Below are 19,018 nucleotides of genomic sequence, written 5' to 3'. Positions count from 1 at the left end.
ACTGATGCTAAAAAAAAAATAGTAATGTCTTGTGGGGTTAAAAGAAAAAAATCATACCCAACAATAATGACACGTAATTGCATGTGTGTGTGTAGAGTAAAACTAAACCAAGTTACAGTACGTTAAAGTAGCCTGGGGTCCTTGTATGGCTCAGAAACAGGGCCAAGATGAGAACTACTGTTAGACTAAGTTAAGTGAAGTATACACGTTATAATTTCTAGGGTAACCAATAAAAGTATAGGAATAGAGTATACAGCTCCCAAGCTAAGAGGAAAAAACAGTTTAAAAAAAATCAAAAGAAGGCAAGAAGAGAAAAAGAAAGTAGAAAAAGCAGGACAATAACACAAAAAAGTGTAGACGTAAATTAAGGAAGCTGTAATAGAAATTGCTGAAGACTCAGGTACATTTTTTCAACTTCCATTAAACTGACATACATCTCAGTATTACATAATGGTCCAAACCTTTCTGTTTCTTCATTCACTTCAACAAATATTTACTAAACATCTATTATAAGCCAGGCCTTGTGGTAGGCAAAGAAAATAGCCTTGGTTCCTGCTTTTACGGAGATTATTACTGTCAAATGGGTAAGAGAAAAGTTAACAGCATCATGGCAACTGTGATAATTGCTATGATGTCAATAAATTGTTTTTTTTTTTTCACACCATCAGGCACTCTGGTGTTCCTCCGTCTTATTCAATTACTTTCCCTTAAGAAAGTACTTGAGAAGAAAGAAGTCAGGACTTTGCTAACAACAAAAGCCTAACAGAATGATAAATCAATACATACCAGATATTACTATACTTAGTTTGATCTGCAGTTAGTAGTCTGTCTTGAAAGCTGGTTACTAATTCTGGAGCAGTCCATCGCAGAGGGAAAAATTTTTTATCATCTGTTTCAATATAATCCTCCTGTTTTGTTAGGAAGCATACAGAATTTTGAATTTTATAACACTTTTAGTGAGCTCAATGATTTAATTCCAGGTCATTCTCAGAAAACACAAACTCCACCCCCAAAAAACATGTCAGAAAAAGAAGGCGGCACGAGACCGACTTTCTGGGCAGAAGGTGGGTGAGGGTTTCCCTGAAGCCTCCTGGGCCTCATGAGCTGGTCTCTGAGCCATGAACGTTTGCTCAGTCATCCTTCCTGGAAAAGGAAGGTACGCCGTGTCTGATGCACAGAACACAGACTCTGAGCAAAACATCTTGTAAAATATGCTGGGCCGTATCCCTGAACAGGGGAGTGGGGCGGTTAATGAGTAAGAGCGCAGGCTTTCCAATCAGACAGACCGGCTGAGTCCACGTTCAACCACTTACCAGCTCTGTGACTCTGGGCAAGCAACAAAACATACTGAGCCGTCTTCCTGATCCGTTAAGATCAGGAAGACACACCTACCTCCCTTTACAGTGAGGATTACATGAGCTCGTGCAGGCAAGTACTTCACAGTGCCTGGGTGGTATACAGCAAGCGCTCAAGACGCTAGAGCTACCATGTGGACAAAGAACTGCCTTACATTTGCGTGATGTTTTTTTGCCCCACATTATGGCACCTCACTCAGCTGGGCTACACAAACACACACGAATAAAAATCTCAAATACTTCATTTATTTTCTTTGGGGATATAATTATAACAGAGTTTTAAAATCCAAATCCCAAGCTTACCGAATTTGAGCTGAAATTTTACTGAACATGTAACAGAGAAATATTTATATGACGTGTATTTTATTATACAGGTAGCAATAATTTACCCCGCTTTCCAAAAAGGCATGGCATTTCGTGATATGACCACTTCATGAGCATGAAATTAAATCAGGTCAAGGAGAGGACCCTTAAACCTTTGGCTTACCTTGTACCTGCTGAATCCTATTCCATAATCTCCCACTTTCACATTTAAGTCCGAGGTAAGAAAACAGTTCCGCAGGGCTAAATCACTGAAAACAGAAAGAGTGAAGTGAACACGAGAACAAGGAGAATCAACACCCAGGATGATGTGACATGACATTGCTATGGCTAAAGGCTTTCTTGAGTAATCAGTTAGTGTACTGAGCTCCCTGCTTAATAATTCGTGTTTTAAAATCCTTTTTCACAGATAAAGATTAATACCATATTCCTAATTACTTAAAGAATGGAGATGATCAGATTTTTTTGTACATCACTCTGACTGCTAAGGTTAAATACTGACCATATCCATACCTTGTTCTGCATTAATACCAGATTTATGGCTCATTTCCTAGTATTTTTAGAGTTACCAAGAAAGAATTCTAAATTGGCTAAATTGTCTGAAGTTTTTAAAATAACTTGCATTACCTGAGTAGTAGTCTAGTAGTAGTCTCTTTAATGTAAGTAAAGAAGAATAAAGTTACAACTTCAAGCACCCGAAAATAACCAACATTATTGAAAACGTTTGGTTTTTAGCTCCTTTCTCAAAGCTGTGCGAGCGTTATAAGGAGACCCTTTCCAAGTCACTCTCCTTTCTTCCAAACTCCACCCACCTCCCCAAGAGGGAGGCAAAGAGCGTATTTTCGAGACTCACTGAAAACAACTTACTTACATAGTTTATTTAAGAACAAGTTCATTTTCAGAAACACCTAATTCGCAAAGTAAAAACTACTTTTTCTAAAGGAACTTCCCATAAAAATAGCAGATTACATTTTTTGGATTTCACCTTTACCCCTTAGAATCTTTTTAATTATCAATTGGCACATGAATAAAAAAGCCACTAAATTGAAATAGAATTGGATACCTAATTTATAGTTTTAAATCACAAATAAAAGTAATCAGAAGCTGGACTGCTATAGTCCAAAATTTAAAACGTTTGTCTTTATATGACTGTAGAAGACCAAAAACTTTATCAAATTCTTATTTTCGATGATTTTCATTTCCAAAGCTCACATGTCTGAAATGTAATAATAATGAGAATGAGGACAGCAACAGCTAAGGCTGATGTACTTCAACGACAGCCTGGTGTGTACAACGACACTGATCCAATCGTACAATAATGGCTAGTGTGAGCCAAGCACTTTACACAAGGTGTTTCTCTAAGCACCTGACACGTATTAACTCACTTAATCTTCACGACAAGCCTTTGAGGTGGGCACTATTATGTTCCCCGTTTATAGAAAAGGAAACTGAGGCACAGAGAACTGAAGTGACTCTGCCAGGGTCAGTATTTCCGCCTTTCACCATCAATAACCACCACCAACAATCCGTTATTACCAGTCAGAGCACGGTGCCGTGCGTGCAGCTGCTCCTCAATAAACGTGCTGATCTCAATTTCCAGTTAGATGTGCTCAATTCTTCTTTACACTATGTTTACAAGCCGTGTTTTCACGGCGCACCATCCAGAAGACATCAGGCCTGTGGAGGCATCTGGGGAAAACCTCGGGACACCCCTACTGTTATAGACAGTATACAGGCACACGTGGGAGATACTGCGGGTTTGGTCCCAGACCACAGCAATAAAGCATATCTCGCAATAAAACGAGTCACATGAATTTTTTGCTTTCCTAGTGCATAGAAAAGTGATGTTTACACTACACTGCAGTCTACTGAGTGTGCAAGAGCATTATGTCCAAGAAAGAAAAAACAATGTACAAACCTTAATTAAAAAATACTTTATTGCTTAAAAAATGCCGAAATAATTATAATAAGTAACATCAAAGATCACTGATCACAGATCATCATCACAAACATAATAACAATGAAAAGGTCTGAAATATTGCGAGAATTACCACAATGTGACACAGAGACAGGAAGTGAGCAAACGCTGTTGGAAAAATGCGCCGACAGACCTGCTCAGCAAAGGGCTGCCACAGGCCCTTGATTTATAAAAAACCGCAGCATCTGCGAAGCGTGATAAAACGAGGTGTGCCTGTAGAAACTTCCCATCTCAAGGAGAGATGTGGTCCCTGTCTTTTGGAGTGAAGGGAGAAATGGACGGGGGCCACATGTGGGCAGGAGAATACAAGGCTCTAAGGCAGCCTGACCCTCTGGACCAAGAGCTGCACCTGTGCGGCCCTGCGGGTCCTGCCGCAGAGGCCCTGAGCACCTCCAACCAGAATTTCTGGAGCCCCTGCAAACAGATCCTTCCATTGATTTATGTATTTATTTATTTATGGCTGTGTTGTGTCTTCGTTGCTGCACGCGGGCTTTTCGCTAGTTGTGGCAAGCGGGGGCTACTCTTCGTTGTGGTGCACAGGCTTCTTACTGCAGTGACTTCTCTTGTTGCACAGCACAGGCTCTAGGTGCGTGGGCTTCAGTAGTTATGGCAAACTGGCTCAGTAGGGTGGCTCGCGGGCTCTAGAGCGCAGGCTCAGTAGTTGTGGCACACGGGCTTAGTGGCTCCGCGGCATGTGGGATCCTCCCGGACCAGGGCTCGAACCCGTGTCCCCTGCATTGGCAGGCGGATCTTAACCACTGCGCCACCAGGGAAGCCCCAACAGATCATTCTCAACCTCCCCAACACCTGTGTCCTAGGACCAGAATTAAAAGCTGAGTGCCAGCATTCCGGCCGGGGCATATGAGTGTCATCTGTGGCGGGGCAGCAGGGCGAGGCCAGCAGGGCACCTGCAGAGCCCCTGGCACCTTCCACTCAGGCCACTAGAGCCACTCCAGGACCACCCAGCTGCCTCCCTCCTCGCCTCTCTCCTCACACATGTTTCCTGCAGGTCTTCAGATACAGGAAAGGAGAAGCTTAGATAAAAGATGAAAAGTTATACCTGCAAAAGACCTGCGGCTCTCGTTATAAACGACATTGTGAAACTCTTACACAATTCAACTGTTGCTCTCAGAGAAGGAGGAAGTGCTTCTCATTACCTGAAAATCAGGGGTAATGAGGAGGAAAACAATGGTGTGACTGAGAGAATTTCTTCTAAACCTGCTCCCTCCCTCTACCCCAAACATCCCGTCACCAGAGTACAGTGGCAAAAGCACTGGACAAAGTCAGAGGCCTGGGAACGAGTCTTGGCTCCACTGCTAAGAACTGTGTGACTTCGGGCTAAGTCAATTCACACATCAGAGCCTCGTTTTTCCTTGTCAGAAAAAGGGGGGGCCTAACCTGTAAGGGTTAACTCATACGGTTTTTATAAGAATAAAATTTTTTAAAATATGAAATGTTTTCAAAACACTGAAGTGTTATCCAGATTCTAAATGATGATATAATTCAATTCAGAATTAGTAAAAATAAACACTCTCTGAAGGCCAATAACATGCCAAGCTAAAGAATAGGAAAACGCAAAGGTGTAACTATTTAATGGCAGAGGGAACTCTTGACGTCAATGGCTGGTTTGGGTCAGGAAATACAAACATACCCAGTATATTCTTCCTTCAAGTTGAAAAACAGGTCTAGTGGCAAAGCTGCCAAGCGATCCAGCCCTGAAAGGCTCTAAAGCTCTGGCCCCATCCCCCTTGGCTGGCAGCGCGCTCGAGGTGGCCTCAGCTGTCAGTGGGACCCAGCCGCGTGAGCAGAGCCGCCAGACACAGGAAGCGTGCGTTCACAGAGGAAAGGGGTTCTAAACAGCTTCCCATCCCGAGTCACAAGGAAGCATCACCACTTGTTCTCTGCTTCCATTGGAATGAGAGTGTACCCATCTCCAGGACTGCTCTCATGGAAACGCCTCAGTGTGGCTGGAGACACTTCCCAAACCATCCTCTCTTCTATTTACGTTACCACTTAGGGTCTCCCAGAGACCCTGAATTCCTGATCAAAAGAGCAACAAACAACCGAAAGTTACAGAATACTCTTCTAGGGCTTGGCCCACGTTACCTTCTGTAATCTTGACCAGAACACTTCAGGGCAAGATTATCCCCATTTCATAGAAGAAACAGGCTCAGAAGGATTAAGGAACGTGGCTCACACTGGTAAAGCTGAGGAGAGGCCACTTAAGAGCACCACCCTGCCGTTGGCAGCCACGAAGGTTTAAAAAGAAAAATCCCTACGTGGGTTGTGAAGAGACTCTGCCACTGACCACCTGAAGGTGGGGTGCAGCTCACAGAGATACAGGTAGAGGATTAAGGCAAGAGGACTCTGACATGGCACAAAGACGCAACTCTGCTCAGGGTTTGGACCCCTGCTTATCAAGTCAGCCCCCATCATGCTTCTCTTCCCCGACACACAACACAGCCAGCCCACAGGTCTACAGCAGTCCTTCCTAACCCTCTCACACGTACCTTCTGTGTAAGCTGGGTTATATGAACACTGGGCTCCTGTAACACTGGACACCCACACTCTTAGGGCTGGATGACTTAGTCACCTCGGTGTTTCTCAGCAGAGAGTAACTTTAACTTTAAAACTGGGCAAATCCTACAGAGGTCCTTTCGTGCACAGCTGCCACCTGGGTACTCCTCAAGGCCACCGTCACACAGGTCTCCAGCTACGTGAGCCACCACAAGGCCCACGCCGCGGGCTGGGTGCCCTGTGCATTTAGCTCATTGCAGTGAGCTGGTGGTTTCTCATGGGAGCTGCTCCTTCAGGAAGACTGACAGGCTGGGGACAGGAAGGCCCAGGCTCTTGGCCAGCAGGGCAGGATGGTGTGGAGCGTAACACACTGGCAGCTCCTGCTGTTTATGCGGCCTTCACGAATGTCACGTGTTTGACTGCAGAAACACAGGCTACCCGAGACCCAGGCATACGTCTCCTCTTAGACGATAAGTAAAAATAAAATTTAATTGGGGGTGCTTTACTAGATCAGCTTCCAGTTGGACGTGTAGGATATTCTATTTTCAACCAACACAGAAAGTCCGACTTTGAGTTAGCAAACAAATACTCTACAGTCCAACTTAAAAATATGCCACTACGTATTCAACATCTTATAATAACCTACTGATACAATGACAAATAATCTGAAAGAGTATATATAACTGAGTCACTATGCTGCACATGTGAAGCTAACGCAATGCTGTAAATCAATTATACTTCAATTTTTAAAAGATGCTATTACGCTGTGCTACCAACAAAAAAATAAAGCAAAAGATTTTGCCCCAGATGGAAATTTTACATAAAATATGGCTACTTTTTAAAATAAAATGAAACAGTTGTCAATGGTTCCAAGAATTTTCTTTACCTTGAGTTTATGCACCTGAATTAAATCCAAACCACGTGAGTAAATTTATCAACTTTATTTGTTCTAAAGTTCACAAGATTCTAAATTAAGTAAAACTTTAACCTAAAGAAACTCACAGGAAGATAACAGTTACTCTGACATCTTTGCCAATTTTTAAAATACAAGAGTAGAAACCGACCTGGGCTTTAAACACAATTTCTAGCTGTCTTTGATAACTTTATGTTGCTGATTCTGATATGATATTCTTTTTAAATGCTCCATTCTCCAAAATCTAAAAATTCCTACACCAAGTATTAGGTAATAATCATCTGTGTTTCACAAAAGATTAACAATACAAATATGCTGGGAATTAACCTGTCATGAAGTTAAAAAACAAAATATAAGACTTCTCCATTATAAAACAAATAGATCTTTACATTTTGAACTTTTGTGTAAGGGTTTCTGCCTTGGGCCTGAAGAAACTCATGATCTTCTGGGTCTCTTAAAAAGCACTTTATCAGAATGATTTGCTCACTATGCAAGTCAGACAAGATAGATGTGTAAGAAAAATGTTAATTTTCCTTCTTCCCACCCTGAAGTAATGTTGAGAATTTGATAGGTATTTTTCCATGTCTGTTCACACACACACACACACACACAAACACACACACACACACCTCTACAAATAGAAGCTTTTTTTTTTAACGTTGTCATAAATATATTCCTGTGCAACCTGCTTTAAAAAATATATAATACTTCATAGACATCCTCCATGTGGGTACACACAGGTGCTCCTTTTCAGGTCTTTGGATTGTTAAGAGTTAAATGACTTTAAGTCAACTAAAGAGACACTGCCCAGTTTTGTCCAAAGACCTGAGAAATAATTTTAAACATAAATCAGAGCTCAAAAGACTATTCACAGAATCATCATCTCAGACAGGACTCAAAGCCCTTTGTTGTTTTAATTACGGAAATTACACTGACGATCTGAACAAGATACGATGCGCTCCAGAGAGCTGCAGCTATTCAAGTAGGAACAGAAAGGCTTGGACAGAAACGTGTTATCCCGACCACTGTGCTGCTCACACACAACCCGCGATCACCCCCAGCCTGGCCTGGGTGGCGTTGGTCGGAGACCAGTGCTGTGACCTTCTATGAGAAGATGACGTCAGCCCTTCAGATCCCTTCTTCCCATCTCCGGAACGGGAGGTGGGCCACGCCGTGAAAGCCAGCGGGTAGAGCCGGAGCCTGAAGCTGACAGGAGGAGGATGCAAGACCGGAACTGTTCCCTCTGCACTCTTTCGCATTCTTTGAAATTCTGGGAATAATTTCTAGGCCTTAGGCTGTATTAAGGCACTCTGTTCCCCGGAAATTGGTTTAAATAGAGCCCCGCTCAACCCTTATTCTGAAACTGGGCAGGAGTGGACACCTTGTTTATACATCGAGAGTTCACGTTACAGCCGGTCCTCCTTGAGCATCCTGCAGGGCCTCTTCCCACACTTTTGGGGTCAGCAGTGCGGGAGATGCACGCGAGCAGAGGGACCCACCTGTGCAGGAAGTGCCGCTTGTGCATGGCCGCCAGCCCCGCCGCGATCTCGCACGCCAGCCTCTGCAGCAGCATGGTCTGCGCGTCCCCCCGCGCCGGCTCGGGCTCGCCGCCGCGCAGGTAAGCCTTCAGATCGCCCTGCGGAAACCAGCCCAGGTCAGTTTCCAAAGAGGACCGGGGGAACAAACGGGCATCTCCACACACGCCTCAGCTGACCGAGATGGCTGAGATTACTTACTGGAAATTATTTCGTTTTGAGCTTAATAAAGAATAAGCTCACCCCGAACAAGTTTGAAATTACAAAAAAGCAATTCCAACCAAATACTTATTTCAAAGGTAGAGAAAACACTATTCGCCTTTTAGGATCATTCTAAATTAAACATTAGTTTACCTTTGTTATATAAACACAGAGATAACAACAGTTAAAAAAGATAAATTGGCAATAATGCACAATTTAAGTGCAGAAGTACAGAAATTTCCAGGTAACTAAGAGATGAGATGGAGAGCAAAAGAAGTGCCAGTCACACCACCTTCAGGGATCCCAGGAGAACATCACACCACAAAGGCCACCACCAAAGCACTCATGAGCAACAGAGAGGGAGATGAGGAAAGAAAAACGGGGGGAAGAGGAAGAAAAAGTACTCTCAGCGCCGGTAACTGCTTCAGTTCTCCACCAGCTTCCCCAGGGCCCTGTGTTGCCCAGAGACCACTGCGAGAAAGTGCATTCTAGCCACTCCAGAAAAATTCGTGATGTTAATTTAAATAAGCCTGTTCAAAGGACAGCAGCACGGGCAGGAAAATGGGCAAATTCACATTTAGACACCCAGCACACATGTTTCAATGCCGAGTACCCCACGTATTCGCACAAGACTCCCCTATCTTATCCTGTTTTTGTTTCATGACTTTAATTTTAGGGCTGTATGTCTTGGGGGACAGCGTATCTCTTTTGGGAAATACACTTTTGAGGCAATCTTCCACGTTCTGCTTACCACATGATTAAGTATTTATTGATGTGCTTTAATTCCAAGTTTAAGCTTTATATAATCAGTTAATAAAATTTAGAAAGCAAGTCAACAGCTTTCACTTTTCTTTACATCTGAGTCAAAAAAGACTCCAGAGGAAGGAAATTTTTCTCAACCAATTAAAGATTCTGATACATTTCTCATAACTGCTACTGAAGATAGCAAATGCCTCCCAGAATTAAACTTTAAAACACAATATTCCTTTACTAGCATTTGTCCACACTGCATAATAAATACATTCTAATGTAACTTCTAGGTCCACACCAAGAACCTAAATTTGTTTTCATTCCCAGTTTCCATCATCTTAATATGAACGATAATGTTGATATCAATAACTGTTACCACCGGGGCTTTCGAATGTTTGCCAAGCACTGTTCTGGGAGTTTCCACACCTGCTGCCCTCAAATAACTCTCACAATTTAAAACACTTTCCAGATGTGGAATAGGCTTCGGGAGGTTAAGAACTTTGCCCAAGGCCACAGAGCTAACAAACAGTGGGGCTGCACTTCTACAGTTTACCAACTTGCCAAGAAAACTCTATTTGGTGAGTGAACCAAATTAGCACGTAGATCAAATCGATTATTCTATAAGAATGAGTGTCCAGTAAATTCAAGCCAATCACACAGCTGTGGAGGAGTCTCCCAAACTTAGTGAACTGCTCTGCCAGGGCAGCAGCTGCTCCCCTCAGGACCAAGGTGTGTACTCGCCCACGTCACCATCCTCCTATTTCTTTGAGAACGTGGTGCTTTCCCCGTTTGCTCCCCTAGCAATTACAAGCTGCTCCAGCGGAGAAACAGACACCTTTTCTTCCCCTTTAAAAATACATGCCCCTCCCCGTGCCAACCCCACCTTCACCCAGGCTAGGCTCTGTCCAGCATGGGAGTGGTGGGAATAAACCCAGCTTTGGGCGACAATTAAATTAACCCAGAAAAACTCCAGCAAAAAGCACCAGGCTACAGGCTGATGGGATTTTCGTAAGGTAGTTCATATGGAAACGAAATATGAAAACAAAGAGCTGAAGTTTACTTACATTACCAGTGAAATGACCACTTAAATGCATTTGTCTAACCCCTTTCTTGCAATACCCATCTAAGGAAAAAACTACCCTCACACAAAAGTAGGACTGTGCTGTGCTGCATCTGGCCACTTCTCAAAACAAACAGAAGCTTCGGGCAAACAGCAAGTACTTCCCAAGTGACTTTGGCCATGAAGGCAGGAACGGCAGAGTGGGTGTAGTTATTTTTCAAGGTTCCCTAAAGCATATTCCTTACCACTCACCGTTCTAAAGTTATCTTCTCCCCACAACAGGCCACTCCCCAGATTTCACTAGAAGATAAAGTATAATGAACAGAAGGGGATTTTGCTTCAGACTGCTAACGCTCTGGAAGCTTCCAGCTTGACAAACACTAAAGGCCTCTCCCAACCCGCACTGGGCGGGGCGCAAAGTGAGCGCGACCCCAGAAAAGACGTCTCTAACCTGGGGAGTAAACATGAGCGATTACTGAGGAGCCCATGACTGTTTCCCAAGGATGAGGCCTGTGATGGGTTGGGAGGGACTCCTTCTGTGTTCTACAAAGAGCCTCAGAGCTCTCCTGGCACCACCATTTGAAAGAAAAATCAGCATAAAATCTTTAATTACAGAAAAAAATTTGTATTATATAAGTACTAAAAATTGACTCATTCTATCATTCTATCCAAAACAGATAAAGCTGTATTTAGATATCTGGCTTATTTTATTTATGTTTTAATGATGCCTAGTGAGTAGACAGGGATTATTACTTTGGTCCATTATTTGAAGAGAAAAACACTGAGAACAGCAATGTATTCTGAACTAAAATAAAGTTTCCTTTATCCAAGTTTTAAAAATTTCTCAGATCCTCCCCAAACTGCGCCCCTCTGCAAAATACTCAAAAAGAAAAATGTATGACACTAGATGGCAGCAAAGTGCTTACACTGAGATCTCAGATACCAGAGCGGGCCCCTTGGCCGACTTCTTGGAATGAGTCACTCGAAGACCTTTAGAGGGTTACTCACAAGGGCCCCCATAAATCCCAGCATCAGCTGCCATGAGGGCTTCGGCCAGCTTTTCACAGGACACTGAGAACAATGAATGAACTCCAATACAACGTAAAAACCCAACAAGTAAATAGCTTTCTAACTGAAAAATTAGTTGTTTATACATTTAATAGAAGGATTTCAGAGGAAAATTTATGTTTTTAAACAAAAATCTGAGGACTTCCCTGGTGGCGCAGTGGTTAAGAATCCGCCTGCCAGTACAGGGGACACGGGTTTGAGCCCTGGTTCGGGAAGATCCCACATGCCGCGGAGCAACTAAGCCTGTGCGCCACAACTACTGAGCCCGTGCACCACAACTACTGAGCCTGTGCTCCACAACTACTGAACCTGTGCTCTAGGTTCAGTAGAGCCGCAATTACTGAAGGCCGCACACCTAGAGCCTGTGCTCTGCAGCAAGAGAAGCCACCGCAGTGAGAAGCCCGTGCTCCGCAACAAAGAGTAGCCCCCGCTCGCCGCAACTAGAGAAAGCCCGCGCACGGCAATGAAGACCCAACGCAGCCGAAAATATTAAAGATTAAAAAAAAAAAAATCTGAGTGAAAGGAGGAAAGAATGGCAGCAACAGCTGCGTGTGCTCGGTGTCCACCGACAAAGTGAAACAGGGAGGTAGGGCGGGAGCCCTGGGAACGCCCCCAGCCCGAGGGTTTCTTAACTCCCTCAAGCCCTCTGACTGTGCCTACTTTTCCCTCCACCACTCGAGTCCCGCCCCGCCCCCCAACATCCACACCTGCACAGCACCTTCTGTTATCACGGATTATTCTCCCTGAGCCCATCCCTTCTCTGCTCAAATACCTCTCAGGTGAATCCCACAAAGAACCTGCAAGCGCCCTCTGCCTCCAAACCCTGTTCCCGCTCCCACCCCACTTCCCTCCCCTTTTCACGGACAGACGCCTCAAAAGCCGGGTCTGCGCTGGCTGGCCTGCCTCCTGGCCCCCAATCTCTCTCGAACCCCTCGCCCCCCAACAGGCTGGGCTCTAGCTGCTCCTGCTGGGCAGGACCAAGTGAGGGGTCCGTTCCTTCCTTCCCCACCGGTCTCCTGGCTTTCTTCCGAGCTCACTGGCCACTCCTTTCTGGGGCCCCTGTGCTGGACCTTCCCCCTCTTACTGGTCTGTGGGCGTCGGCACGCCCAGGGCTCTGTCTGTGGTCCTCATCCCTCCTCGCCGTGACACTCATTCCGGGTGACTCTATCACCCTGTGGCTTTGAAAATCATCTCTCATACATTTCTCTGACTCAGACCCCTCCACCTCCTGAGCCCCAGACTCATCTGTCCAGCTGCGGACTTGACACCCTTCCCTAGATGCCCTGAGAGGCACCTCAAACCTAACACGCCCAGTGCAAAGCTCCGACGATCTGCTCCATCTCAGGAAATGGCATCACCGCTTTCCCAGTGGATCAGGCCAAAACCAAAGTCCTCATTCTTGAGTTTGCTCTCTCTCGAGACGCCCACATCCAACCCATCACCAAGGCCCGGATCTATTTTCACAAAGAGCCAGGGCCTCGGGGCCCAGGGCAGCAGCCACGTGTGGGGAAGGGAGCCACTGGCAGGGCCGGGGATGTGGCGCCCCCACCAGCCACCCCCCTTCCAAGCCTGATGACGCCGTGTCATTGCTCTGCACGTGTCCCTCCCGCTGGCTCCGAGTGAGAGACACCGTCCACGTGCACCTCTGTTCCACAGTAAGCCCATGTCCTTTCTTTTCTACTCCCGCTCCCGAGTGGCAGAGACACATCACCCATCTCTGTATGCCTGGGAGGGCCCCAGTGCATGGGCTTATGTAACGAACTCATTTACACATAAGACACGGACATGGACTAGGCGTTTTCTGTACAAAAGGCCAGTTCGAAAATGGAGGCTTCCCACTGGTGGAAGACAAACGTACAGCCATTAAACTACCTGATATAGAAGTACACAGAATAAAATTAAGCCGTCAGTTAAAATCCCCACTTTGCCACAAGCAATCATGTGACATCAGGCAAGTCAACTAACCAAAGAAGAGAAGACAGAAAGCCTGGTCCTGAGGTTGGGCATGGGTGTGGGCCCGAGAGGCCCTTCATCTCTTGCAGCCCGGTTTTCTAATCTGTAAAACGAAGAAGACTGAGGCAAGAAGACTCAGTGAAGGAGAAGCAAACACCTCAGGCCCAGCACAAGGCCTGGCACAGGTCAGAGCCCTCCCTCCTCACACCGCCACCCCTGTGTGGGCAGCGGACAAGCTTCCCACAGCCTTGGGAGCCCGGGACCCTGCCTCCCTGTCTCTCCTGAGCGGCTGGAGCAAGCCCGGCCCGCAGAGGACTGTGGAAATCTGCATACGACACCAAGATCGCTCCCTTGCAAAGAAAAGACTATCATCTCTTGCTTCGGAGTCTGGTGACAGAGGAAGAAACTGCTGACTGTCATGGGAGATAAGACGGAGTGGAGGTGATCTACTTCCTTGTCTTTACCTGGGCCTGCAGTCTGGCCTCCAAGCAGTTGGTCTCGGCTTGTCACCTTTCCAGCTGATCTTTCCCAGCGGATGCCACCCAGCCTCTCCTAACGCAGTGCTCTCTCACCCGGTCCCCACGCCACCCACTGTGGGACCATCTATCGCCCCACCCCCCTACCCCGGTCCACACGCACAGTTGAGCTACCCTGCCTGGCTCACGCTGTTCCTATGACGCTTTCCTGCGGAGGAAAGTCCATCCACCCACCTGTCCACACTCAGACCAAACACCACTTCTTTTGTGAAGCCTTCCCAAAGGAGCCAGTGAGCCTAGTTAGAATTGCTACACAGAACTACTCAAACCTTTAAATTATGATCAATTAAGAAACTAAAAATGAATAAAAATAACTACTACTTCCTGAGCACCTACTATGCCTACAGGGTGGGCAGTATCACTCCCATTTTACAGATGTCTACACTGAGGCTTAAAGAGGTCAGGTAACCTCCAAGGTGATACACAAGTAAGTGGCAGGACCAGCATCTGAAGGCAGGCCCGCTTGGCTCTACAGGCAGAAAAGGCAGGGTCAGGGTGACTCACCCGTCCTCCTGAGAGCACTGGGCACAGCTCTTTGTACTCAACAGGTGCTCATACATTTCTGTTGAGTGACCCTTACCCCCAAACAATCTTGCCCGCATAGACATGTGAGAGCACAGTGTACCTCCTATGGCCACAAGTTACACACAACACCCTGCAGTGATCTCTCCCCTCACGAACACTGCACCATCAGCAGTACACATCGGTGACTCTGGTCCAGCTACCAAACTCAGAAGAGTTCTCATTTTCTTTCATAAAAATTCTAAGATAAAGTGCTTTTCAGAGACTGGTAATTCCATCTCACAAGGAATGACTTAAGTAAGTGTGAAAATATTCTCTCCTTTCTCCTTAAACGATGTTATCACTGAGCATGGTCACTGCCTGGTGACGACGGAAAAGGCCAATGTTCACTCAATAGCTCCTGACCTACTAAGAACATGTGAAGATAGTGGCTCCTTTCACTGTGCCTGCAGTTGCTGATTACCAATCCTGGGCTACAGGCCTCTGGCCTCTGGACCCTGGCCAGAAGGTGCTTTTGCCCTGAATGACGCCCCTCTGCTCAGTCTGGCCTCTTTCTGGGAGGGTTCTGGGGCATCCAGGCTGGGAGCAGGGCTCAGGTGAAGCCAGGCTTTGGGGTGTGCTGGGAACGTCCCTGCAGTCCAGGCAGGAAGGCACCTCTATGGCTCATGGGCCTGACACGAGCTGACCGTTTCTGCTACCTGGTCTCTGCACACACTGAGCCCTGAGGACCTAACTGCAGGGCCAGTGTCCCCCGTCGAGGCCCAGCCCTTGCTGCTCAGGAGCTGGTCCCTCTGCAACTTACTAGGGTCCAGAGATGATGAGAACGAAACTGCCCTCGGAGATAAATGTGACATCACTGCCTGGCAAGGTTGGGGGCTCCCTGGGTTAACGGCCTTTACCTTGATATGAGGCTGGACATTCCAAGTGCTGACTGACAGATTTCCTAAGGGCATACCAGCCTCCTCCAAGTAGAGTTAACAGCGGTACAGCCCCTTCCATAATAGTAGGTAATTACCAATGTCCTTTGTGTGGTAAGAACCACGTAACATAAAATCACCACCCTTCAGTGTTTCTAAGTGTACAGTTCAGTGGCATCAAGTACATTCACACTGCTGTGCAGCCATCACCACCGTCCATCCACAGAACTCTCTTCATCTTCCCAAACTGAACGTCTGTCCCCATTAAACACTAATTCCCCCATCCCCTCCTCCCGCCAGCCCCCGGCACCCACCCTTCTACCTTCTGTCTCCGTGAGTCTGACCACTCCAGGGACCTCATATAAGTGGAATCCTACAGTATTTGTGTTTTTGTGACTTAGCTTCTTTCACTGAGCATAATGACCCCAAGGTTCTTCCACATTGCAGCATGTGGCAGAATTTCCTTCCTTTTTAAGGCTGAATAATACTCCAGTGTATGGATAGACCCAATTTTATTTGTTCAACCACTGATGGACACCTGGGCTGCTTCTGCCTCGTGGCTACTGTGAATAATGCTGCTGTGAACACGGGCATGAAAATGAGACCCTGCTCCCAACTGTTTGGATATATGTACCTAGAAGTGAAACTGCCAGATCTTGTGGAAATTCTAGTTTAATTTCGGGGAGGAAAATTATTGTTTTTCAATTCTACTATTGATCAATGTACCCTTGGGCAGTGCACTTAAATAAAAACGGCTATTCGCTCTCACTGCCAGTGAAAGCTTTTGGTGGGGATGGGCTCTTTCCAGATGCTCAGCCTTCAGGAGTGACTGAGGAGAGTGAACATGACTTAGGAGAGTCACATAAAATGTGTTTCAAGAAGTCACATTTCCTAATTCTGGAGGGCTGTATCCATAATCTTCATCTCAAAAGATGAAAGCCAACAGAAATGTAGGTAAGTAAATATGTATATTCTGAATACTTAGTCTAGTGTCAGTACTTGGAGAATACGCATTTAAATCTGAGATAGAAAAGTATGAGGGAAAAATTCTATGAAAAGAATGTTGGGGACTTCCCTGGTGGCACAGTGGTTGAGAATCCGCCTGCCAGTGTGGGGGACTCAGGTTCCTGCCCTGGTCCGGGAAGATCCCACATGCGGAGGAGCAACTAAGCCTGTGCTCTACAACAAAGAGCAGCCACTGCAATGAGAAGCCCACGCGCCGCAATGAAGAGTATCCCCCGCTCGCCACAACTGGAGAAAGCCCGCGCGCAGCATCGAAGACCCGATGTAGCCAAAAATAAATAAATAAAATTTAAAAAAAAAACAAAAGCAAAAACAAATTAGAACAGCACTAAAACTAAACCCATTACCTGAACCCACTTGGAAGAAACATTAAGCTTTTACTATTCCAGGAAAAACAACAACATTGTCTAGTAAAACTTTCAGGAATGGACAAACAGGGTAAAGAATAAGAAAATGCCAAAGTACATGAGCTAGTTTTATAAACCACCTCGATTAGCCTGGGAACGTGCTACTTCAAGAAGATGGTGGTTCTGCTGTTATTTCTGCTACAGTCACTCATAAAGAACGTTCCCACTGTTACTTATAATCAATAACAGGAGCTTAGGGACTCAAAAAAGATACCATTAAATGTCTCAGAAAAGCAGAACTCTGACAAGCAGACTTGTCTTATCACATAAAAATGCATCTTTGGTCTTCTTTCCTCACCTGCTGTGTCACCTATCATACTGGTCACCAAGAGCTAGACTAAAAGGAGTTATTTTCATATCATGATAAGTAAGGTCATACATACCAGCTCTGATAATTCTGAGATAATCAAAACCAGCTACGCAATAAAACTATGAGAAACATCCTTGCGAACTCCTTCCTCTTCGTTCTCGTGACTCTATTAAATAATCAGGCTAAATGGCAATTATCACATGTCTGCTCCCTCTAAGTAGGAGGCCTAGAGGACAATGGCCAGTTTTCTCTCTGGGTCCCTTGAGAACAGCACGCTGCCTTTCTACACCAAGTGTTCAATCAGGAAGCACCCTCCACGACGGGGGAAACGTGGGGAGGGCACAGAAAAGTAGGATTAACTCTGGTTTCTTTACGTGGAGAGAGAGCTTGATGAGGTCCCAGCATCTCTGGAGAAGGGTTAAAATATTGATTAATTTTAGACCTTGTTACACTAAATATGCATGTTGTAACTTCTAGTGTAACCATACACAAAATTAAGAAACAGTATCTAAAACAGTAGATGGGGAAAACTGAAACAAACAAAGAAATTCAAGAATCTAAAAGGCGGCTAGAAAAAAAGCAAAAAAGAAAAGTTGAAACAGGTAAGAAAAATAATACACAACAGGCACATAACATTCCAAATATCTCATAGGTACAATAAACATAAATGGATGACCTGTTCCATGTTAAGTGACCGAGACTGACAGGTTAATAAAATTCTAACCGTAAGCTATTTACAAGAGATGTCAACCAGAGAAGAGGACTGACAGAGATAAACCAGGCAAATTCTAACCAAAAGAAAGCTGGCCTAACTAAATTAACATCAATAAAAATAGACTTAATCCTCAGTAATGCTTTTAATCTTAAAGAGATTGCATTCATAATGATAAAAGTTTCAAATTAAGGGAAGTTATATCAACTCTAAATTTGGATCCCTGACACAGCGGGGTATCAAAATGTACAAAGCAAAACAACTAGAACTATAAGGAAGAATAAGGAAAATCCATAATCAGAGCAGGAAATTGTAACATGCCTCTCAATAACTGATAGAAAACTGACCCAGGCTCCCTCTGTCCTGCCCCCTCCCCACAAATCAGAAGGATACAGGAGATATGAACAGCCTCATAAACCTGACCCAAAAGATCCATACAGACATACTGTACAGATCACCAGAACACACGTTCTTCTCCCCAGCATCTACAGATAGAATAAAACACTGACCCTGGGGTAGAGGTGAACATAGCCTGGAACAGAGCTGAAGCTGACCCAGAGCCAATGAGAATCACTTTGCTCTTATCAGCCACTGAGATTTGGGGGGGGGGGGTTACTATAATATAACCCACTGAAAGCTAATATATCAAGTTTATTAATAATTTTTCTTTGGAATTAACTACCTGGGACAGAAGTGAAAGCAGTCCCTCATCTAGCATTTCTATCTGTCAAAAACACTTTGGTAAAAACTTCTGAATACTTGACTTTGAATTTCTACTGAAAACTTACCAAGTCACAGAACTCAAACACCAGAAGATAGGGGATTGCTTCTACACACTGTCCAACACACTGAAGAATATTTGGATGTTGAAGAATACTGGTAAAAATAAAAGTCATAGCATTGTTCATGAGGGAGCAGGCTAGTAAAATTGTTCAAACAG

The 19,018-nt window shown here is 45.1% G+C and overlaps 1 protein-coding gene across 4 annotated transcripts in view; it reads right to left on the bottom strand.

The window, feature by feature from the left end:
• LMTK2 (lemur tyrosine kinase 2) overlaps positions 1 to 19,018 on the bottom strand; it is a 174,876-nt gene that overhangs the window by 18,855 nt on the left and 137,003 nt on the right. For all 4 annotated transcript variants that reach the window (XM_067705467.1, XM_067705468.1, XM_067705465.1 and 1 more), the window contains 4 exons: positions 18,867 to 18,954; positions 8,584 to 8,720; positions 1,843 to 1,927; positions 787 to 908 (listed from right to left, as the gene is read on the bottom strand). In XM_067705467.1, the coding sequence (XP_067561568.1) occupies positions 787 to 908; positions 1,843 to 1,927; positions 8,584 to 8,720; positions 18,867 to 18,954 (432 nt within the window). The remainder of the gene's footprint in view (positions 1 to 786; positions 909 to 1,842; positions 1,928 to 8,583; positions 8,721 to 18,866; positions 18,955 to 19,018) is intronic.

This window comes from Pseudorca crassidens, chromosome 15, assembly GCF_039906515.1.
Source record: "Pseudorca crassidens isolate mPseCra1 chromosome 15, mPseCra1.hap1, whole genome shotgun sequence".
Classification (NCBI taxonomy): domain Eukaryota; kingdom Metazoa; phylum Chordata; class Mammalia; order Artiodactyla; family Delphinidae; genus Pseudorca; species Pseudorca crassidens.
This window is presented reverse-complemented; position numbering and strand designations above follow the sequence as displayed.